Source organism: Danio rerio, chromosome 12, assembly GCF_052040795.2.
Source record: "Danio rerio strain M-AB ecotype USA chromosome 12, GRCz13ab, whole genome shotgun sequence".
Taxonomy (NCBI): Eukaryota; Metazoa; Chordata; class Actinopteri; order Cypriniformes; family Danionidae; genus Danio; species Danio rerio.
In genome coordinates, this window is record NC_141032.1 from 32,227,018 (window position 1) to 32,251,568 (window position 24,551).

General features: G+C 35.5%; 1 protein-coding gene and 1 long non-coding RNA gene across 3 annotated transcripts in view; both read right to left on the bottom strand.

The window, feature by feature from the left end:
• The window catches only part of LOC147834503 (uncharacterized), a 755,156-nt gene that overhangs the window by 272,954 nt on the left and 457,651 nt on the right, over positions 1-24,551 (bottom strand). The window lies entirely within an intron of this gene.
• atrnl1b (attractin like 1b) overlaps positions 1-24,551 on the bottom strand; it is a 191,197-nt gene that overhangs the window by 70,892 nt on the left and 95,754 nt on the right. Inside the window, exons 21-24 of one of the 2 annotated variants that reach the window (XM_087276489.1) lie at positions 18,366-18,418; positions 13,416-13,510; positions 12,244-12,322; positions 8,078-8,235 (exon numbers count right to left, since the gene is read on the bottom strand). In XM_087276489.1, coding sequence (XP_087132615.1) covers positions 8,078-8,235; positions 12,244-12,322; positions 13,416-13,510; positions 18,366-18,418 — 385 coding nt within the window. Of the gene's footprint in view, positions 1-8,077; positions 8,236-12,243; positions 12,323-13,415; positions 13,511-14,857; positions 15,672-17,232; positions 18,419-24,551 lie in introns of those variants that run through there. The other variant, XR_015504231.1, reaches the window with a different exon arrangement.

The window sequence follows — 24,551 nt, forward strand, 5'->3', positions numbered from 1 at the left end:
ATTTAAATAACAATTGTGGAATTTTGTGATATCTTGCATCCTTAGGTACAATGTTAAGAGACTTTCAGCACTTGCTGGTCTACCATCATTATCTCCACTGCCCTTCCTCTGTGCTTTTCAGCAACCCATGTCGTTTTTCAACTTTTATAGATTCTCAGATCAAACTATTCCTACATAAATCAGCTGCCAGAGTCAAATTAGGGCTGCGCAGTGATAACACTAATGTGAACATTAATGAACCTAGATATTCCAACTGAAAGAATCCCTTTTATCATAGTTGTTCCTTTTTTCATTAATCACCATCCATTAGCTCATTGTATAAATTGATAGGACTTTAACTAGACTGCATAGTTATTGCTCATCATATTGTGGAATAAGCACTAAATAGCATCCGAGATCTGGACATGAACGTCAGGAACATTTCCTTAACGAGCATTTCAGACACAGAGGAAAGAGAGAAACTATCAGAAAACCATTAAGCTCGGTATATAATATATATATATATATATATATATATATATATATATATATATATATATATATATATATATATATATATATATATATAGGCGACGCAGTAGCGCTGTCGCCTCACAGCAAGAAAGTCACTGGTTCAAGCCTTAGCTGTGTCAGTTGGTGTATTTGTGTGGAGTTTGCATGTTCTCCATCAATCGCGTGTGTTTCTTCCGGGTGTTCCGGTTTCCCCTATAGTCCAAAACATCTGGTACAGGTAAATTGGGTAGGCTAAAAATTGTCCGTAGTGTATGAGTGTGTATGGATGTTTCCCAGAGATGGGTTCCAGCTGGAAGGGCATCCGCTGCGTAAAACATATGCATGCTGCTGGTTTGGGAGCTGGGTCTATTCTACGCAAGCTATGGTGACTTTCACCTTGATAGCTTAGCGTGGATGTATACCTGACCGGTGAGCCTCTGACAAAAAAGTGCCTTTCTGAATTAAATCAGCAGGATGCCTGCAGCCTGACTTTAACTGCAGTTCGGCAGTTTCACTTTACTTCTTGAACATTTCATTCATGCCGCTGTGACAAACTGGGGTATTAGATGCAAATCAGGGGGTGAGGACTAGTGAAAGTGTTATGAAATTTAATAAGGCGTGTGTGTGTGTGTGTGTGTGTGTGTGTGTGTGTGTGTACAGCCCTTTACTGACAGCCGTGGGTGTGGATCTTTTTAGAAAATATGGCTAAAATTCCTACATGACGGTAATAACTTGATTGCGGTGTTTACTTTAATTTATCCACTAATTTATGCATACTCCACGACTTAATTCCATTTCTGTTTAGTTCAATTATTAAGGTGATCAAAAAAAAAAAAAAACACTCTCGAGCTTCTGTAGGCCTACAGTTCAAAATTCATGTTTAACTGAATAAACAGTTAGGAAACACAAGTGCATCTTATTGGACATAATTTATTTTCATCACCAATTAGAACAGTTTCACAAGCAGTTTGTGAAGCATTTGGAAACAGGAGATGAGCCCCTGGACTAATGCGCCATTGCGCCACCTGGCTTGAGAAACCAGTTCTCAAAAACTTGTTATTTGGGTAGCACACATATTCTGAATGCAGAATTCAAATGAGCCATTTTAATCTATATATATATATATATATATATATATATATATATATATATATATATATATATATATATATATATATATATATATATATATTGGATCACGATTAATCTTTGCGCAGCACTACTCAACATTAAGTTCGGATGTAGTGCATGTGTAGACTTAGACTACCTGCTATCATGTACACCGTAATCATGCTAAGTTTTGCACCAACATATTTACTGCACCATGACTACCAACAAATCCGCTGCAATTAATTATTTTGAACAAAAAAAAAAACTTTATATTTAATTATGTTCACTGAGATGTTTTATTTGTGGATTGTAACATTGTGGATTGTTACATAAAAACCCTGAAACAGATCCAGCTTATTCATCTAGTTCATCCCGGCTGACCTCACACTGACCCATGAGACACTGAGACAGTTAAGCAGCAGTAATGTTTTGCCAGATTGGGTTTCATGCACAACGAGAGCACTTGAGTTCTCCATATCTAATATCTGATGCTTTCAGAGGTGGTCGGGGTCTTCATATGTGTGCATGCTTTTCACGGACCCAATTTCCTCAGTAAGCTAATAAATGCTGATCACACTTTCTGATCATAAACATCAGAGGAGAGCGAGCTCGCCGTGTCACGGGGGTCTATTTGATTTAATGATGCACCTCCATGGTAAATAAGTGACTCTGCTTTTGGGAAATCTAATAGAAAACTATTACTGCTTGAACACGGCTCAACTGAGATGAAGGTCTGCGAGAGCGCGTAAATAAATGAACCTTATCAGAGGAACTCATCTCATACGTGATGGAGGAACAGAGGAATGAATGCAGATCAATATTTGGTGTATTCTCGCTGTTGGAGATAGTCCCGACAACAAATGACAGGCAGTATCAGAGCGTCTCGGTGCACAGCTGGTGAACGGTAATGAACGACAGAAAGGTTGAGAGGATTTGTGCTGGTTATCTTTATAAACCATATGGATATCGACCAGATGAAATCTTCCTTTATTGTGCTGGATTTTTTAATAAATAGCTCCGCTAGGCATAGAAAACCTGTTCAACACTGAATTCTCTAAAGAGCCGCTATAAGTGTTCATCATATTCGCTCTAATATGTTTTACTACCAGTACTGAAGGTTATTACTTTTTTCCTTTAGAGACGGGAGAGCAAATATTACCCAGTGTGCACCAACTAACAATGACATAAGCAGACAGACTAACGCACCCTGTCTATACGCATGACAATGCTTTTATTTCAAATTTAACATATTTAACAATTAACATGTAAAGGTAGTAAAAAAAAAAAAACATTATCAATAATTTTTGAACAACTACAATCCGTTACTTCCCCCTCCACAAAATGTTTTAAGGAAGAGTGGGAGAAAGAATCTGGAGATGTCCCTTTAAATGTCACTTTAAGCTGTATAGCATCTAGTTTCTAGTGTCTGATAGTGTCTAGTCAAATATTATTTACTGTCATCATGGCAAAGATAAAATAAATCAGTTATTAGAAATGAGTTATTCAAACTTACGTTTAGAAATGTGTTGAAAAAAATCTTCTCTCCAATAAATAGAAATTGGGGGAAAAAATAAACAGCTAATAATTCAGGGTATTTAATAATTTTGACTTCTACTGTACATGTTTTTATTAACCATGACTAACCTATAACATTAAATGGCAGAAAATAATTAAAGACCGTTCAGAAGCATGATGCTCTTTTTTTGCTCTATCACCGTTTAATGATGTCATGTACCGGGAAAAATAAAATTGGGTGTTGGACGTCGGTCACAAAAAATGTTATTTCCTGGTTTTGTTCTGGGAATTATTCATTTACAAATTAAGCACTGCAAATTGATAATTATTTCTTTCATTTACAAATGGATTCACTTTGTATAATTTTAACTTAATGTTACTTAAGACAATATGCACACAGATAATTTGAAGAAGAGTTCTAATCACCTAGTCAGAATTATATTTGGTCATATTAAGCTGATTGTTCAATTAAATCTCTTGTATAAATAGGCAAGAAATAGCAATTGCCTTGGACAATAACCATTTAAAGCTCAATCCCAAACACTGCTGTTACTAGTGACTAAAACTGATACTACTTAAAATTAAGCTTAAATTAATTATAAATATTATATGGAAAACTTGATTAGAAATGTTGCCTTGGCAACTAACTGGAGTAAGATGAAGCAAATGAATTTAAGGACAACCATTTAACAAATCCATTCAAACGGTTTACCCTGAATTTAAGTAGCATTTAATTAGACTTTAGTCAAATAAATGAAACTAAAGCTAAAATAAAAACAAAGCTAAATTAATACAAATGACAAAAGCATAGCTACATCAAATAAGTAATAATTATCATCATAAAATACAACTAATCATACATATTGCTTCAGAATTACACTGTCCTTTTACCAATTTGAGAATAAATAAACATGCACCAATGACAAAACTTGGCTTTTAATAAAACGTGTATTAAAACAACAGCTGTCTATGTAATAAAAAAGGCAAAACAAATATGAAATTAGTGCTTCCTGACATCAGAAAACAGGGAAAAAACCCTGCTGTTTTTCCTTTTTCTGAAGAGTAGCAAAATCTTTAACACACTAAATGTTTTTTATTTTATCCTAAATTCCAATGTACCAATAACTGTCCACTTACATTTTACGAATCACACAGTTTCAGCTATATATTGGATAGCCTGGAGGTGAGTAAATTAAAAGCAAATATTTATTTATGGGTCAACTATCCCTGTTAGGGAAGCTCACCGAAGGGTAATGATGAGGTTACATATGTTCTGTGATGGTGTCTACTTGTCATGACCAGTCTAAGTGATGGCATTTCACACCGGAATATTATGTCGTTAAGACCAGAGTCACAGCTGAGGTGTGAGTTCATAATGCCTAAACAAATCTATGTCTAATTCACAGTTCTGGGAAACTAACTGTTCCACGGTGCGGTCTTGATTAGGGCCAACCATACACCCATATAGCACAGTGTTGATGTCATCGAGCCTGGGGCAGAACGATCAGAGCAGTGTTCACAATGAGAGGGGACTGTCAGGGTGGATGAGTCTCTGTTGCAGAGCGTTTGCTAAAGCTTCCAGCACACACATAAACAAGTCTCAATGATCACAAACCAAGATGCTAATTAAAATGATTTTGTGGTCAAGTAAATGCTATTTCTCCAGGGATTATATTAATTCAGGGAAAGATCTTAAAAAATTCAGTTATATAACAAACTTAACCTCAAACTAGCCTGAAATAATTTGTTTAAAACTGTAAATTTGTTAAGTAAGTTAAATTCAAGAGTTTTTAAGACATTGTTAAGACCATTATGAATAAAATTTTAGACTCATAAAGGGCTAAACGCTAAAAAAAAAAACTTTTTAAATGGCCGAAAATGGAAAAGATTTTTTTTATTTGCCCTGTCAAAAAATTGTTTTAATTAAATACATTTGATAATACAATAATAATTTAATAATACAATTATTTATAAAGCAAAATATTTAAATATTGTGCAAAAACAAGCAAGCTCTACTTGTATGCATACACTTTTTTCTACCATAAACTTTCTTTAAAAAAAAAAAAAATAATAATAGAACAAATGTTTTAAAAGTTTTAAAAACTAGAATAAACTAAATATATGCACAACAACCTGTCCAGGTCGGTGTCCTCAGCAGTAAATACATTGAGCACTTTTAAACAAATGGTATTTTAAGGAAAATAATTAAACAATTACGATAAATAGAGTTAAAAATGACCTGAATTGACCTGAAATTACCTAAAAATGAAATAAAAAAGTTTTATTGAGATGGATTGTTGGTGATTGTATGGGTGGTAATGACCAGATTGGGTTGCAAAACATGAACAAAGGAAAATTAATACCAGTTTAAAAAAAGATTTAAGACTGACAACACAATATTTCAGTAAATGTAAGACTTTTTAGGGCCTAAAACTTATATTTTGAGATTAAAGACATTTTAAGACTTTTTAAGACCCCTCAGAAACCCTTTATTTAACCATGTTTATTATTGCTTTAGTTGTTTGTTGTAGATATTTACCATTTCATGATAAGTAGAATTTATTTTTAACAGAAACTGAGTAGAAAAAAATTGCTAAATAAACTTTGTATCATTGATTAGTTGTGATTAGTTACTTATTTACTTAGATAATCACTTAATTTGTTCTCAGTTGGAATGCATCAAATTTTTGGCCACTGAAAGTTATCATCTGATGTCAAAATATGAGCTGAAAAAAAGGCTACTGCACTGTTGTGGTAACTGTATGGTGTGAGGCTGGTTTCATGCTGACTAGCTTGTGCAAGGGAGACCAACAGAGTTTAAATTAGGATATTGTGGTATTGCGCTCATGTACAGATATACTTGTTTATGCATATACTGTATAACAGCTGCACATATAATGTTGTATACAGTAATATATCTGTACATACACTTGTCAATTTGTATATTTACTTCTATTTTTTATATATATATATATATATATATATATATATATATATATATATATATATATATATATATATATATATATATATATATATATGTATATGTCTCTGTCATTCTGTTGCACTGTAGTAGCATAAAGCTCTTTCTGATTCTGCACATACTCACCAGAAAAGTAAATCATGCACCAACAACATTAACTGTGCTGTCATGACAACATTTTTAAAATGACATATTTTGATTCGATCAGTGAAATTTTACTCGTAATAAAATGTGGTTATATTGTATAAAAAAATCAGTGTAATAGGTTACTAAGTTTAATTTTAAAAGTCTTTTAAAACTACCTTATTAAAAGATAAATAAATAAAATAATAAATAATTATTACAAAGCGTTAACAGCTTTGGTTTTCAGCCAAGTGCATACAGAATTTTTGGTTTCAGGCTAAAGTTGTTGTTTTTTTTTTCGTGCTTCTTTAGTTCTCAAGGTTGACTTCAAGCTTATTTACAGAGACTGCATTAACAATCAATTATACAGTAAAATTGGCAAACATTAGAATTTAAACTAGCTGTTTTGTATTTAAATATATTTTGAAATGCAATTTAATCTTTTGATGACAGAAGATTCAGCAGCCACTACTCCAGTCTTCAGTGTCACATGATTATTAAGAAAGCATTGTAAAAACAGTTGTGCCCTTTACTATTTTTTGAGGAAACCATGGTATATTTCTTTCAAAATCCCTTGTTCAAAGGAGCATTATTAGAAATAGAAACAATTATAAATGTGTCTACTGTTACATCAATAGCTTTGTTTCCATCCACCTGTTTTTATGAAGATTTTGGATATAAAAAAACGATTAATGGAATGATGCAAATACTGTAAGTTTTGAAAATGCACATAAAAAACATAAGCAGATAATTTTTTATTCGATGAGAAAAACTGTGCATAAACTCTTATGGAAACACTTTTACCAAATAAATTCCAGTATGCACATTAAAAAAAAAGTGTAATGATAAAAATTAGTGAGAATGGACAAACCAGAAGGCTGACCACATTGTAAACATGAAAATGTTATTTTGGCCATTCAAAAATGCTGTAATCATTTAGTATTAGTGTCATTATATTATTAATTACCTCCAAAATCAAGGCGTCTGTGCTCTGCATCTCAGGCCTTCAAACATCACCACACATTCATTGCATGTCAACATACTGTCCCCTCTGAGGCGCAAGTAATTTATTAAATTAAAAAAAGTTTCACGCAGCTTCTCCTATCGCAGCAAATTCCATTTTTACTTTTGATTTTTGCCACCAGTTGACGATTTTGTTCTCTTTGGATGGAAATGCTGCTTTATTCGCATGGCTTTTATGTAATATTCCTGTTTGCGCATAAGTTTAATTTGCATCTTTGGATGGAAACAAAGCTACTGTCATACATTTTTGTTGAATAAAATCTAAGCATGACTATATTCACCATTTTAAGAAACACTGGAATGACCTAATATATTTAAATAATGTTAAGCTGTAAATGGATTTAGATATAAATAGGTTAGAGGTTTCATCCAGACAAGTTTTTTTTTCCCTTCTAAAACCAAACTACCTGTGCAATCGAATGCATTTGTCTTATTCTGTTTGATTGCAGGCAATAAAGACGGCAACCATCGTTCATAATAAGAGTGATGTTCCACCTTGGAGATTCAACGTAAATGTTTTTCCATGATAGATAGCATCAGTCTACACATTACTCCAGCAATGTCATTTCATGTTCGTCGTCTAGGCATCTGGCAATGTAACACATTGCCACTTAAGAGCTGATTCAATTTTATGGACCATAAGATGCACCCTTGTCCCAGTGCATAACTGAATAATTGATTTTCATATCGCTGTATCACTGTTTTAGAAACATTTGTTTTTGTAGATTTCCATTTCACAAAGGAGATGGATGATTCACGTGTCACCCAAAAGTAAAAAAGCAGCATTTTGAAGTCTCAATAGCTGACAAACCAGAGGAAAAGAGTCCTTACCTGTATTTTGATTGGCCATGAGAAGTTGCTGACATACACATAGAATGTGATGTTTGGGTTGCTGTGAAAACTGAACTTTTCACAAGAGAAACTGTCTCTGTACTCTTTGATGTTGGTCTTGGACACAATAGGAATCTCTTCTCCAGAGATGGTCCCAGCTGTAGGAAGAAATCAAAAATGAATAGATGAATGTAAATATATATATATATATATATATATATATATATATATATATATATATATAAAATGCCATTTGACACAACTTAATCAATCAACTGACTCTTTGCTAAATCACACCCGAAAACCACCGTACACCTATGCGCTGGAGGTCTGTCAAGCTTTTGAATGAGGGAAACAAGCCAAAGCGTTGTGCATATGGATTGTGCAAATCTGATCACCAGTATCCTAAAAGTTTGGAAAAAAATTCACAGGTTCGCCCCTGCTTGGACTGGTGGGCTTACAAGAGTTCAAGACTAAATGCTACTTTTGTGCTGTTATTAGCTTTTTTCTCACTTAATTACTGGTTTAAAAATTTTAAACTGGACCATCTCCCCTGCAGGGGAAAAAACTATCTGCAATCTATCGAATCTACTATATGCAATCTATTGCTTTTCCTGACGCTCATGAGTGTAATGTCGAAATTTAACAGTCGATTTTGAACCACTGAATTTATGAAAGCGAATTTTTGAACTAAAATAAAATAAGCTGAAAATTGCCTTTGGAATGTTACACATGGTTTTTTTTAAACAGTACGGAATATTTTGGAGGTCAAATCTGCAAGTTGAATATGACGTATTGAATTTAAAGCCTGATTTATACTTCTGCGTCAAGTGACCGGCGTAACCCACGGCGCATGCAACGCGCGTGGCTGTGCATTTATACTTTTGCGCACTGTCTCTGTTGGTCTGCATTAACACTTCCGAAACGCTAGTTGGCAGTGAGGTGTAAATCTTTCTCTGTGTCGAGTTTCTTCGCTGCTTTTTTGCGTTTCCTGAACACTTTCGGGATGTACAAGTGGCTCAAACTCGCTCATTTTGAGGCAGGAACCGGCGGACCTGCAACAACTTTAACTATGAGGTAAACACAAAACAAAACTTTCCATCCGGAGCTCCTTAACGGGACTCCACACTTGTAAACAATCGCTCGCGCCATTCGCGCAGCTCTCTGTCCCGCCCCGACTTGTCAGCGCTACCAAGCCGACCAATCACAGAGCTTGCGCTACGCAATGTTGCGACGTGTAGTTACAATTTTTGAGAGGTGCACGTCAGTGACGGCGACAGCCACGGCGAAGGTGTTTGACGAAGGTGTACGCCGGTGTTTGACGCAGAAGTATAAATCAGCCTTAAGTATGAAAATGTGTTTGGATTGAAATATTCAGAACTTAAATAAACAGCTATGTTAAATTTTAGAACCTAAAAATACAAACCATGATCATTCAAGTCATTAAAATGCAAGCAGTTGTTAATTCAATGTATTATTTCTTTTCAGTGAATGCTATTGGACAAGCTTTTTATTTCAATGCTTTTGGCACTGATTTGGTTCCATATCATTCAGGCTATGCTTTATTCTTCATTAGCTTCCATTTTTATATACGCTTATACATACAAATTTAAACCAGAACCAAAATGTTTGCCCATAAAGGTCATAAACTGACCTCTTGGTGCATTTTTTTGTGATTTTGCATTCATATACTCAATTTTAAAAAAGAAGCAAGGCATCATATCATTTGCTAAATTTATTGTTAGGTCTAAAAATAATATTTCATGGTTAAAATGTAGTGTGACCGTCACTTAATGCTTTCTGAGCTATTAAAATAGGGGTGAACGAGAGCATTGCAAATGCAATGAATTGCACCAGTAATCAACAATGTTGACCGAATGCACTGGTTTAGCTGTTTGTTGATATTTCTTATTCAGGGAGAAAATGAGTTTTAAAATCAACCTTTCAGCATGACAATTTCATTATCTATTTTAAACATATTGGGTAGCAGGTATATAACCATAATCTAACAATAAACGACTTGGGAGGGCTGAAAAGAAAAGAACGCTTTGTCCTGTTTTATCGGTACTTTTGAAACTTTTCTGAAGTCCTCCTCTAGAACACTTAAGACCCACCAATCGTCATTCCGAACCAGTACTATGAAACAAAGCCCTCAAAATGACAACCCAAATGCCACTACGTGCCAATGTTTATCTTAATTGAAATCGTTCAGTGCTCCTGAAGATGCCGCAGCCCCAGAATTCAGAGCCGCACACTAGACTATTGTTAGAAGCCCTTCTCAGGGGAGAGTGCCTTTAAACAGAAAGACACCACTTCAAATATTAATTGAGGGAAGCAGGGAGGTCGAGGAGGAGAGGGGCGAACCTGTTAAAGAGGAGTGAGAATGTCAGTCACATTTAAAAAAATGAGCTGGTGACTATTGGACGAAAAGGTGATTACAGACACAAACAACAGAGGATAATGGTGACGTCCTTGAGTGCCTGTCTTTTATAAAATGGCCAACAAACCCAGGAAAACACTGCGGTCAAACAAGAATGCATTAGCATCCATGTGTCAGAACCATTATGATATTATGCTGTTATGATATTAATAACGTTGATACAACCATGCTGGTTGAAACTTTGGGTTGGTACAATTTAGTTAACGATTTTAAAAGAGTTTCTTCTGCTCAAGGTTTCAACAATTTTATCAAAAACAAAGAACAAAAGCAATAATGTAAAATATTGATATTCATTTAAAATGTCTGCTTTTCTATTTTAGTACATTTTAAAAATGCATTTGCAGACAAAGAACCAGCCTCCTCTATTCGCCCTCTTTACTTTCTCTTTTAATTTTCTCTTTTGTATGCACTCCACTGAAGGTATCAAGTAGCTTATATATTTAATTTAGTTTGTTAAGTGCAACGATTTGTTTCAAAACTATTTTTAAATTCTGTTTTAATTTCCAGCAAACTAATAAATAAACAATAATAATGAAGTGTGGTCAAAAAACAAAGTTATATCCAAACACAAGTTCTGTTACTATGCCCCATATGGTGATGCATACGTCTCCAAAACCCAAGAGGTGGACAAATCTAAACTTGTTTTTACTAAAACAAATATAAATATGCATATAATAAATAATACTGCTAATAATAATGACATTTTACAAATGCAAATTGTCATGAATAAACTGAAAAAGCCCCCTAAGATGAGGCATGAAGGTAGGAGTTTTCATATTTATGCAGTAAATATATATTTTTAAATATTTTAATCGTATGTAAAGATATTTGTGTATTGCTGTACATCCTGTGTGTATTAAGCAATGTGTAAGCATTTGAATCCACATAGGCGCATAACTAATGCACTTCAAATAAGCAACACAACAGCAATGCGCCTTTACACACCTCTATTTTAGACCGGAACACCCATGAGTCCACAAAGTGGAGCAAATGGATTTGCTATTTAAACAATGTGGTGAAAATGTGAAAATTACAGTTGCACTGGTCTAAAAATAGCAGCAAATCATGCCAAACATTTCTTGCTCCTTACTGCACCGGTTGTATGATAGGGCCCTTAATGTTTTTAATGGCAGAGACATTAATCAAGACACAAGATTCTTCAAAAAACTCTTAATTTGCTGATTTGGTGCAAATAAAACATTTAATAAAATCAATACTGAAAATAAGTGTGCTCTGTGATATTTTGTGACAACTGTGATACTTAAAAAACTCATTTATTTAAAATAGAATTATTTTAGGAATATTAAAAAAAAAGTATTTGCTGTCATTTTAGATTAAATTAATTATTATTCTTATTAAAATCATTTAAACGGCACCTTTTCTTTTATTGATTTAGTTTTGAAATCTTTAACATTATGCTTTAAGTATGCTGGCAGCTAAATTTTCACAGTAAAACCATATTTGAAGTTTAAACACTTACTTTTTTCAGTTTTCCATTACAAGTGAGGCAAAAGTGATGTGTGGAGTTAAAAATAGTCCATCTTTTTAAATAACATGTCTCCAGACACAATATCCTTTGTGCCCTTCAGCCTGTTTTTTAATGCATGAATAAGGCTTTTTTTTTTAATTCATTTATTCAACAAATATGTTTGTTTACCATTACAAAAGCAGAAATTATTACCCAACAACAAAGAGTAAACATTTCATAGAAAAGCCTAATCAGTACCTGTTGATCCAACAGACCATGTGATGTTCAGATTGAAATTGTTTGATGCGTTGATGGACATGTCCAAGTTTTTGCTGGTCTATAAATTGAAAAGAGAAAAAGATTAATATTTGTATGACAATATATACAGTGCATGTTCTTCACTTTTTCCACTTTTTAATGTTCCCGTCTCATAACAAAATGGATGAAATTCATTTATTTCCTCAAAATTCTACACACAATACTCCATAATGACAATGTGAAAAAAAATATATATTGAATTTTTCAAAATTGTCACAAATTTATTAAATATAAAAAAACCTGAAAAATCACATGTACATAAGTATTGACAGCCTTTGCCATGAAGCTCTAAACTGAGCTCAGGTACATTCTGTTTCCACTGATCATTCATGAGATGTTTCAGCAGCTTAATTGGGGTTAAGCTATTACCATCCCTTCAGTGAAGCATGGTGGTGGCAGCATCATGCTGTGAGGAAAGATTAATGCAGCAGTGTACAGAGACATCCTAAATGGAAACCTGCTTCAGAGTGCTCTTGACCTCAGACTGGGGTGACGGTTCATTTTCCAGCAGGACAATGACCCAAAACACACTGCCAAAAAATCTTCACAACACCTCGGTGAATGTCGTTGAGTGGCCTAGCAAGAGCCCAGACCTAAATTTAATTGAACATCCCTGGAGATATCTGAAAATAGCTGTCCACCATCGTTTCTCATCCAACCTGATATAGCTTGAGAGGTACTGCAAAGAGGAATGGGAAACATTTCCAAAGACAGGTGTGCCAAGCTTGTGGCATCGTATTTCAAAAATACTTAAGGCTGTAATTTCTGTCAAAGGTGCATCAACAAAGTATTGGGCAAAGGCTGTGAATACTTATGTACATGTGATTTTTCAGCTTTTTTATTTTTTATAAATTAGCAACAACTTCAAAAAATCTTTTTTCACAGTGTCATTATAAGGTATTGTGTGTAGAATTGAGGAGATAAATGAATTTAATCCATTTTGGAATAAAGTGCTAACATTAAAAATGTGGAAAAAACTAAGCACTATGAATACTTACCGGATGCACTGTAGCTCTAATATAACACTAACTGCAGCTTGGACTTTAAAACAGCCTAAGAAGTGCTAGTTTTGGCGGATTGAGTACGAGTTAAATAAGTAGATAATGACTGACCTGTTCAGGAGTGGCCATGAAGTTAATGGCAGTGTAGTGCTGGTCATCTTCTTGAAGCAGACTGAAGGTGAACTGGTAATCAATCAGCAGGTTATCTGTTCAGATGAAAGAGCCTATTGTTAATCATCACATAACATATGAACATGAACCACACCATGCAATTCTCTGTCATGTAAATGGTTGAAACGCTTCATTTATAGAACAGACTGAAAGAAGAGGAGCACATTTACTCTTTCAATAAGAGGGCTACTTTGAAGAGCTACATGAATCATCAGTCACTTTAATTGCAGTAAATTAATACCTCCCTTTCTGAGTGTGTCATTGCTTTAATAAGCATACACTCTCATTAAGCTCAATTGTTCTTAAGATGTCTACAAGTATTTGAAATCTGGGCTTGTTAGTTACATAAAAGAACCTGTTAATCTTAACTAGAAGTAGGCCCAAAAAGTTTCAGACTACAAAATCTGTTACTGACATTTTATGCTGCAGTGGGTTTATTCTTTTTCAAGGTCTTGGCATCTCTTTTGAGCATAATTTCAAAGACAAAGAAATGTCTAGATTGTTTTCTTAACTCCTGGGCTGTTAAATGACTGAATGCTGCCACAGGCGTCTCACGTCGAACAGCTGTTTGTGTGAATCACAATATGGCATTGTAAACATCTTTTTCACTCCCCATCAACTCGAAAGATGTCTTCATAAGCTTTTAATCAATTCAGATGTGACATGAAGCCTCCATAGTTTCGCTAATTTTCTATATTTTTGCTTGAAGGATTATGCAGCTTTCAGACACCGATCAGCTGCTGTGATCATCAGTCCTTCTTTTCCTTTAAATCATCCTTCCAGAAGGAACACTGTCACTTTCAAAATTACTTTTAGATGCAACTATCCATAGGTGACAAAGCTTGAACGGTCTCCGCAGCGTGCTCTTAAACCATTTATGTGATATATGCTGAACTTTCTCAGCAATGAAACCGAATGGTGAATCTGAAGTGAATGTCAGTGAGTTTCATATGTCAGCTGGTCTGAGAGCGATGTCAGAAACAAAGTTACAAGTTATTAAATGAGTATTGAAAAAAAAATTAATAACAAATGGGCAATATCACACGAGTAGCAGTGCGATATGGCTGTATATCAGCACTGGTGGGAGGTGTGCATTGGCATGAGGCCGCAGGCCATTAAAATTTTATTTTAAATAACCATATGAAATATTTTGTGACATACTTCAAAAAACAAAAATGATTTAGCATTCAAAAATGTTTTATTAATTCTGGTACTTTTACCTTACACCGAAATATCCACCATTTTGGTAAAGATTCATATTTTAGAAATTATGGGATGTGTTAAAAAAAAATGCATTGTGTGTTAACTAGTGACATTAGGAGTTGAGAAATGCAATCCAATTTTTTTTTTTTCCCTAGTGGAGCAGATAAAGGGTTTTTTTTCTAGCCGAAATAATACAAATAAGACTTTTTCCAGAAGAAAAAACATAATAGCAAATGGTGTGAAAGAAATATCCTGCTCTGTTATACATAATTTGGGAAATATTTGAAAAAGAAAATAAAATTCAAAGTGGGTGGCTTTCTGACTTTAACTGTGTAATTTTTTATGAACATTGAAGCTATGCTGCTTAATGGTTTTGTTGACAGGCCAAATCCCACACAGGGCAAGATCTGTGATTGGTAGACTTGGTATTAGTAACAAATGTGGGGCGGTGCTGAGAGCCGTGGGAGCAGAATGAAGTCGGTGCATGGTGACCGAAGTGTTTAACACCCGTGAAGGAACTTGAGATGGATACTTTTGTTTTGTGTTTAGTTCATGATTAAAGTTGTGAAACATTCCCCATTTCCTGCCTCTTTCTTCCATAAAGGTGCCATATACTGCATTGGTTTAATAAGTTAAATCGTTATCCGATATCTACATAGTAGGTTTATGGCTTTGGTTAGTTAAAAAAAATCTCCAGAAACGGATTTAAAAGCTCATTTATTACTCTATAAAAGTTTTACACTCGTGTAATTTGCATGAGAATGAGGAAACAGTGGTGTCTGAGGCTCACAGCATGCCCATTTCCATATACTGATTTTTTATTATTTTACTATGCCTTGGTATAGCCAGTTTTTTTATTATAGGGCACCTTTAAATGAGTGTTAATTTGAGCTACTTCTAGTTGCATCACACACATTTCTGGTGAAAACACAGGCACATACAGTGCATTCGGAAAGGATTCGTAGAGCCTAACTTTTTTTTTCATGTTACAGCCTTATTCCAAAATGGATTAAATCCATTTATTTCCTCAGAATTCTACGCACAATACCCCATAATGACAATGTAAAAAAGGTTTTCTTGAAATTGTTGCAATTTTTGAAAAATCACATGTACATAAGTATTCACAGCCTTTGCTCAATACTTTGTTGATGCACCTTTGGCAGCAATTACAGCCTCAAGTCTTTTTGAATATGATGCTACAAGCTTGGCACACCTGTCTTTCACACCTGAATTTTCACCCATTCCTTTTTGCAGTACCTCTCAAGCTCTATCAGACTGGATGGGAAATAATGGTGTACAGCCATTTCAGACCTCTCCAGAGATGTTCAATAGGATTTAGGTCTGGCCTCTTGTTGGGCCACTCAAGGACATTTGCTGAGTTGTTGTGAAGCCACTTCATTGATATTTTGGCTGTGTGCTTTGGGTCATTGTCCTGCTGGAAGATGGGTCATTGTCCTGCCTGTCACCCCAGTCTGAGGTTAAGAGGACTCTGAAGCAAGTTTTCATTCAGGATGTCTCTGTACATTGCTGCATTCATCTTTCCCTCTATCCTGACCAGTCTTCCAGTTCCTGCTGCTGAAAAACTTCCCCACAGCATGATGCTGCCACCACCATGCTTCACTGTAGGGATGGTATTAACCTGGTGATGAGCTGTGCCTGGTTTTCTTCAAACATAACGCCTGGCATTCACTACAAAGGGTTCACTTTTAGTCTTATCAGACAAGAGAATTTTGTTTCTTATGGTCTGAGAGTCCTTCAGATGCCTTTTGTTCTTTTGTAAGAATCTCCTCTCTCCAATAAAAAACGCTGGAGCTCAGACAGAGTGGCCATTAGGTTATTGATCACCTCCCTGACTAAGGTCCTTTCCTCCAGATCACTCAGCTTAGATGGGCCCGGTGATTCCAAACATTTTCTACTTATGGATGATGGAGGCCACTGTGCTTATTGGAACTTTCAGAAATCTTTTTGTAACCTTCCTCAGCCTTGTGCCTCAAGACAATCCTGTCTCAGAGGTCTACAGACAATTCCTTTGTCTTCATGCTTTATTTGTGCTTTGACATGCACTGTCAACCCTGGGACCTTATATAGACAGGTGTATGCCTTTTCAAATCATATCTAATCAACTGAAATTACCACAAGTGAACTCCAATTAAGCTGCTGAAACATCTCAGGAATGATCAGTAGAAACAGAATGTACCTGAGCTCAGTTTAGAGCTTCACGACAAAGGCTGTGAATACGGATGTACATGTGCTTTTGCAGCTTTTTAATTTTTAATAAACTTGCAACAATTTAAAAAACAAATCACATTGTTCTTATGGGGTATTGTGTGTAGAATTTTGAGGAAATAATTTCATCCATTTTGGAATAAGGCTGTAACATAAAAGAATGTGGAAAGTTAAGCACTATGAATACTTTCTGGATGCACTGTAAACCTGACACAGTGAAACATAGAAACCCCACTGGCTACATAGAAACCTTACTACTCTATGGACTTCCATATAAACACCGCATGCTGAGCACATTGACATTGGCCACATTTATGAACATGAGAACATTTTTTTATTAAACTGGAACTGAACACTAATGCTAATAGTGTGACTTTAGACATTTATAGATCATTGTAATGTATTTTATTTAAACAGCAGAACAGTGAACTCGGGGTATTAAAAAAAAAAACAACACTACCCACTGATATGTAACTGGTGTCACCCTACAGAATGTGAGTATACCAGTTGGGAGAAAGTTTTGCATGACCAAGAGATCCCACTGGGTCCGGAGGTCTGTTTTAACAAGATCAATCTCCGCTGAGGCTGAGTCAATAACAGTGACAGAACACGCTTACTCGCACAGCCCCCGGAAATACACAAGTCAAACGTTGCATGCGTGAGGAAAGCGAGCTCATGCTGCCTACTAGATCCACATCCACCAGACTTCTGCTCGTGTCTTTAATTAGTTGGAATCATTCACTTACTCACTCTGACCGGGCTTGACACTCTTATTTCACCCCCTCTCCAGCAACACTTCCCTCTGCAGGACACTATCTGAGAATATACGGCAGTGTTCTGGGCCGGAAGCCTGTCAGCAAGCGCACTCCATCCAACAGACGCAAAGAGAGCCGAGTGGATGAAAATTGATTGATAAATTGAAGGCTTTATTTAATCCTGATTGATGACAATGGGGATAATGCTGGCAGGATTTGCAAACGGAGTGAAATTTGATGTCCTAAATGCTTCTGACTGCATTTAGCCTTTTCAGACTCCATGATGACTGCTGATAGTAATTGCAAAAAAAAAAAAAAAATGAAAGAGGAGTGTAGATGTATATGAAACAACCAGATTTTGATATAAAACAAGACTGCCCCCTAGTGCTTTGAGTTTGAACACATAGTCTGTCTTCAAAAGAAGTTGTAGAAGATCATCAGATGATGTTCATGAGATCTATCTTTACTTTTTGATTTCTAACAAATAAGTATATCTCATCCTCTGCTTTTATCTTGTGTGGTTGTACGTCAGCCCATAGCAATTTAGTCCTGGTTTTCTGACATCTTAAGCCCTGACTGAGTCTAATTTTATTAAATGGCAGACCACAGCCAGCCTCTTAGTTTGAAAGTGTCTGTAGAGTCAGATGAATTTTCAAGGTACGACGGGATTACTTTAAGGTTAGAGCTGGAGTAAGAGCATACTCACAGTAACAGGTTCCTCGGAGGGGGTTGCCAAGGTAACGGTTTTCTGAGTCACAACTGCAGAGAGAAAAAAACAATTTAGATGAAACATCAGTAATGAGACAATGCAACATCTGATGGATGAATATGAACAAGCATGTGTTATAACATTTAAAAACTGTTAAAATCAAGTAAAAAAAGGGGCTTTGAAACAAGAAAACAAAAGAGGTTTTTACTCTGTTAAAAAAGGACTGACAGAAAGAAAATAAGGATAAAGATGTTTGCCTATGTGTTTTAAATGCACTCATTTAAAATGAGTTGAAACAACACAATTTTATGTTTTTTTGAATGTTAATAATGCATTAGTAAATGTTCAGTTATGATTAATAAATGCTGTACAATTGTTTTTCATGATTACTTCATGTTAGTAAATGCATTAACTAATGAATCTTATCAGGGCTGGAGTGGGACTCCTTTTCAGCCCTGGAGTTTCAAGCCTTAGACCGGCCCACCTCAGTTCACGACTGACTATATTAAAATAAGGTCATTTCCAATTCAGTTTCTAACAACACTACCGCGTCTTTTTCAAGATAACAGCTACTTTAGAACTTCAAATGTTCAACAACCCTAACAGTATTATATGTCTTAACAATAAAAATAATATATTAATGCATATTCAGGTGAGATTCGAACACGGGTCGGCGGCGTAGTGACACGCGCTGACCACTGGACCACAATAGCACTGTTGTGTTGGGAAGAAAAATATATATTGCACTGTGACTCACCACGATCTTTTTCTCCCCCTTTAAAATTTCTGATCAAATTATATCAGACTTATTAAGTAGTGAATCATCAGATTTTTATTGAGCAGGTGTATTATTCATTAATATTAATTATTTAAATTCATATATTCACTTAAGTGCCAGTGTTTGGGGTCGAATGATGATTTACTATTACGTAATCATTACCCTGTTGGCTGCATTTTGCTCACGGGTCTGCGAGAAAAAATAAATAAAAAGAGCGGAGCTGCGACAAAATAATGAATAAAAAGAGTGAGGCTATGGTCAAATACATGAATAAATGAAAAGAGTGTGTTTGCACTGCTGAGAGTGCAAGCAGCTAGGGACACCGGCCCTCGCGGCCAAAAAAATGGACCGGCCCACCAGGAATTCTCCCGGTCCTCCTGATTAGCCAATCTGGGCCTGAATCTTATTGTAAAGTGTTACCCTTTCTTTCTTTCTCTTTCTTTCTTTCTTTCTTTCTTTCTTTCTTTCTTTCTTTCTTTCTTTCTAATTTAAAATATCATTACTAAACCTTTAAGTTAAAAAAAGCATATGCAGGACTTGTTATATAGGCTTTTTAAACTTCTTTTAATCATTTAATTATTTTAAACTCTTGCAAGTTTACATTTTTTAACAAGTACTACATAAAAACCTAGCCCTATTTTTTTTTTAAATATATAATCCATTAAATTAAGATGTAGGTCACCATCCAGAAGAAAAGGTTTATCTCTACTGCTAAATGAATATTCATTACAAACCTGCAGCCTCTATCATACATCAAATGGCATCACCCACACAACTGCAGTATATTGCTAGAGTCCTATTTTTAACAACAATTCCCATCGACTTACAAATGGAAAGAAATTGTGTTAAATTAACAGACCTTTAAGTGTTTATTGTGTAGGTGTTTTTTATTAGTGGAGCGCCTGCAGTCTCTTTGTCCCTTTCCATACGAAGTCAGATTACGCAATTGCACAGTGTTGTTGGGACTCGGGGTCCTTTATTTCCTCAGCTTCATTAGAGAGTGCCAGGAGACAGCCCAAAGCTTCCACTACCTCAATCTCAAACACGCTAAACAATTAACACAGCGCTGTCAGCCCAGCTCTCCACCAGCCTAAGCAGATTACACATCCTGTTGCTCTTCTGAGCCAGGAACTGACGCTCCAATTAGAGTCTGCATTCATTCGAGAACACAACTCTCCTCACAACAATTTCACCACTTAGTTCCTACAGAGTGAATTCACATTCATTTCATGCAATTGTCTTGTAAATGTATCTGAATGCAATTAATCATTAAAGCCACTCTTAACAAGTAAATGCAGTAAATGTGGCATGCTAGGCATTGGACTAGTTTCCTTTGGAGCAAATATAAACACCATGGCCCTATGATTCACAGCTCAAAGATACTTCATCAAAGTGCTTGAATGCAAATATGTACAGTATGTGGTTCAGCCAAATGTGGCTTTGGGGTATGTAACGAATGTAAAATATGCACAAAAATAAAATATGCTCAACAAATATTAGATTTTTTCCCTGTCTTATAATAAAAATGAATTAGTCAATTATACCACAAGTGGCACAAGTAATAAGTGGGGTAATTTTTTGACTCTGACAAAAGGTGGAAAATTTTTCATGATTATGGAAAAACAATATTTATTACTAATTACATTTTCTAAAAGCAGTAGATTAATAGCCTCTTTTTTTGTCACCAATTATATTTTTTACAATTATGATTTAGTATCTCAAAAATTATATTTTTGTTTTATTTTTGAAACTAAAGTACTTTTTGGTCCGTTTTTAATTGTCACAATTTTAGATCTGTTTTTTTATAATTACAATGTAGTACCTCATACATTATATTTCTGTCTTATGTTTTAAAACAAAAATACGTTTTGGCCATTTTTAAATTGTCACAATTGAAAATATTTTTTATAATTATGATTTAGTATCTCATAAACTAAATTTTCATTTGTCTTCTTTTGAAACTAAAGTACTTATTGGTCCATTTTAAATTATCAAAATTGTATTTTTTTTTTTTTTTTTTTTTTTTTTTTTTACAAATTACAACTTAGGCCCAATCCCAATTTTATTGTTGTACCCCTACCCATCAAACAGAGTGTGAAGGGTTAAGGGCTTCAAAATTTACCCCTAAGAAAAAGGACACCACTACATTTGTCATTGTGAGCTCTTGCTTCATATGAGATCAGACGATGGTGACTGCTGTAGTTATTCCAGTTGCATTAATTTTTGGTATTTATCTTCAGGAAATCACTGAAGGCAACAGTATTATGTTATCATAATCTAATGTAGCAATAAGCTCATAACTGTACTGTGCATTTACACTCTGGGCATATTCATCAATGTTATTATTAGTTATTATAGCGAAATTTAGTGGGGGGTGGGGGGGGGGGGGTTGCGTTTTTTTTTTTTTTAAATATGACATTAAAACACGAATGCGGTTATGAATATATTAAAACATATGTTTGCTTGTTGTAAAAATTCATAATAATAATGACAAACAATACTAATTTGAGCATATCCTGACTTCCGGATGCAGCTATGCAGCCGTTGTGGCAGGTGTATTCTGGGAAATGTTCTTACCCCTTGGTTTCGAGTGTGGTCCTGAAAAATCTCTCTTTGGAAGGCTATCTAGCCCTTCCCCTTAGCCCTACGCCTTCACAATAAAGAGAATTTGGACACCCCTACCCCTCCACGTGAACACGCAAACAAGAGGAAGAGGTAAGGGCTAAGGGGTAGAATTAGGATTGGGCCTTGGTATCTCATAAATTATATTTTTATTTGTCTTATTATTGAAACAAAAGTACTTTTCGGCGCATTTTAAATTTTCACAATTGTAAATTGTTTATTTGCATTTCTAATACACTTAATCTCATTTTCAACTCGTAATAAGATTAGTTCATCTCGAACTTGTGCATTTGCATCTCACAAATAATGTCTTTTCTCAAAAATGAGTTCTCAAAAACAAGCCTCTCATAAATAACACTTTTTGGTGGGTAGTGGGTAGTGCTGTCACATCACAGCAAGAACGTCACTGGTTCGAGCCTCGCCTGGGTCAGTAGGCATTTCTGTGTAGAGTTTGCATGGCTATGTGTGTGAATGAGGGGGTATGGGTGTTTTCCAGCAATGGGTTGCAGCTGGAAGGGCATTTGCTGCGTAAAACATATGCTGGATCAGTTGGCAGTTCATTCCACGGTGGCAACCCCCCAGATAAATAAAGAGACTATTATCCGAATAAATGAATGACAAATTATGTAAATTTTGTGCGAGTTTGATTTTTAAATCACTTTTTTGACAATTGTTTATTTGTAATATTTTCTTATTCTAGTCGAAATAAAGCTAAAAAGACTTTCTCCAGTACAAAAATATTATCAGACATACTGTGTAAATGTCCTTACTCTGTTAAACATCATTTGGGAAATATTTAAAAAAGAAAAAACATTTCAAAGGAGTTTTATAATTCTGATTGCAACTGTAGGTCTGTTCATTAACATGTTCATTTTGTTTTGTTTTTTAGAGCTTGTGAATCTAATCAAATTACATTTTCTAGTAATATGTTCATTTTTGAACAACGGCAATCTATGGCTATGGGAAAAAATAAACCAATACATAAATAAAATCCCTTGTTTAACTCAAATGAAGGACAAAAGTAGAGTGACTTTACCTGCTCTACTCTGTCTTAAGCTTTAACACATAACTTCCACCTTGTAAATCCACCATTCTCAACAGTCAAATTTACACATACCTCCGTCTAATACTGTAAATATCTTTGCCTTTATCTTGCGGCGATCCAACTTTATCATACCAAGTCGAAGCATTCAGATTTTTTTTTTCCCTAGAGTTAGTGATAAATACGAGAGGACAAGGTAGAGTACACTTTTACCACGGTACAGAGGACACAGGACAAACTGCACCACGGGCATTTTAAAACCTCTGCATATCAGTCCCCTCGCCTTTAATCTGGATGACATTTCAAAAATGACTATTCTCTCTCACCCATACGCTGCAAATCAGAAGAAGAGCTTTCCTCATACACACAATGTTCTCTGTGAGGGCGATGAAACATAATGCACTCTTACTCTCAGTATCTTAATTTAATCTCCAGCGAGAGCACACCTACACGCCACGCATGCTTTAATGCACTCTCTCGGTGTAGTGCCATAATTTGATCCCCATTTGGGTCGCACCTCGAGTGCCGCAACACACACAACACACTCCATGACACTCAATCGTGATGATGATGGACTCGACAGTAATCATGCATGCTTTTGCTTCAAATTGGATCAATTTTCTTTCTTTAATCATGTGTATCTTTTCAAATATCTCTCGCCGGATCGAGAAGTAGTTCTCGGCGCTCTGAAGTCCAGCTCAGGACTGTGAAAGGAAACTTGGAATTGCTCCTTCACAACGTCAGCGCCTTGAAACGGGGTCGGCGAGCGATCATTGCAGCACATCAGCTCTTTAATCAACTGTTTTTGAGCATGATACTATTTGTGCGTGACAAAAAATGGTCCTGGCGCTTCATTACGGGCCTCGTTATGTAGGATGGGTAATGGCATCTGTCCGCTTGGAGTAATGAAGGAGAGAGAGAAAGAGAAGGGGAAAAAACAGGAAGCGGTAACAGTTGGTTATACTGCTGTCTGCGCACTCATTTGTCCTTGTGATGAAGACACGCTTGAATACATCATCAATGGACCTGGCTTGGCCTGATTGGGTTACACGCAATTAAAAATGAGCATCGCACTCACTCATTGTGGAATAGAAAGTGAGAGAGTGAGTGTGTGTGTCTGAGTGTGTAATCGAGAGAGAGAGAGTTTTTTGAAGAAAACCCATTTGATGTCAGAGTTCTTTGCACTGGTTTGGTGATCATAAGCAGCATTTCTTCAGGAAAAGCAGTAACACTGTTCTCTGTGTTTGATTCAATAAAATGAACCAACTCAGGAATTGTCAGGGTTCTGCCACCCCGGTCTTGTAAATTCTTGTTTTGGAGGCAGAGTCCAGACACTAGTTCTGTCTTGTCCTGTATGTTGTGCTCCTCCTTTTCAGTCACTGTGCGTCTTGAGCACCATCATGACTGTGCTCAGGCTGCTCATGCCCCAAAGATCATGCCTCAAAGACAACAAGAATAGACTCAAGAGCCATTTATTTTGGCAGTAAACTAGACTGGTCCAATGCTATATTTCTGATTCACTAAAAAAGAACCAACTCACAAGAGTCACTCAATCAGGATTCAAACTACAATGGTCACTTTAATACCACATGTTAATTAAATCAATGCAGAATGTTTTTGTTGTTGTTGTTGTTTTTATTGTTGGAATAGGATCATAATTTTGCGGTTCACCAAAAAGAGCCAGTTTATAAGAGTCAATTGACTGGTATCTATACTAAACATTAGGGCTGCACGATATTTG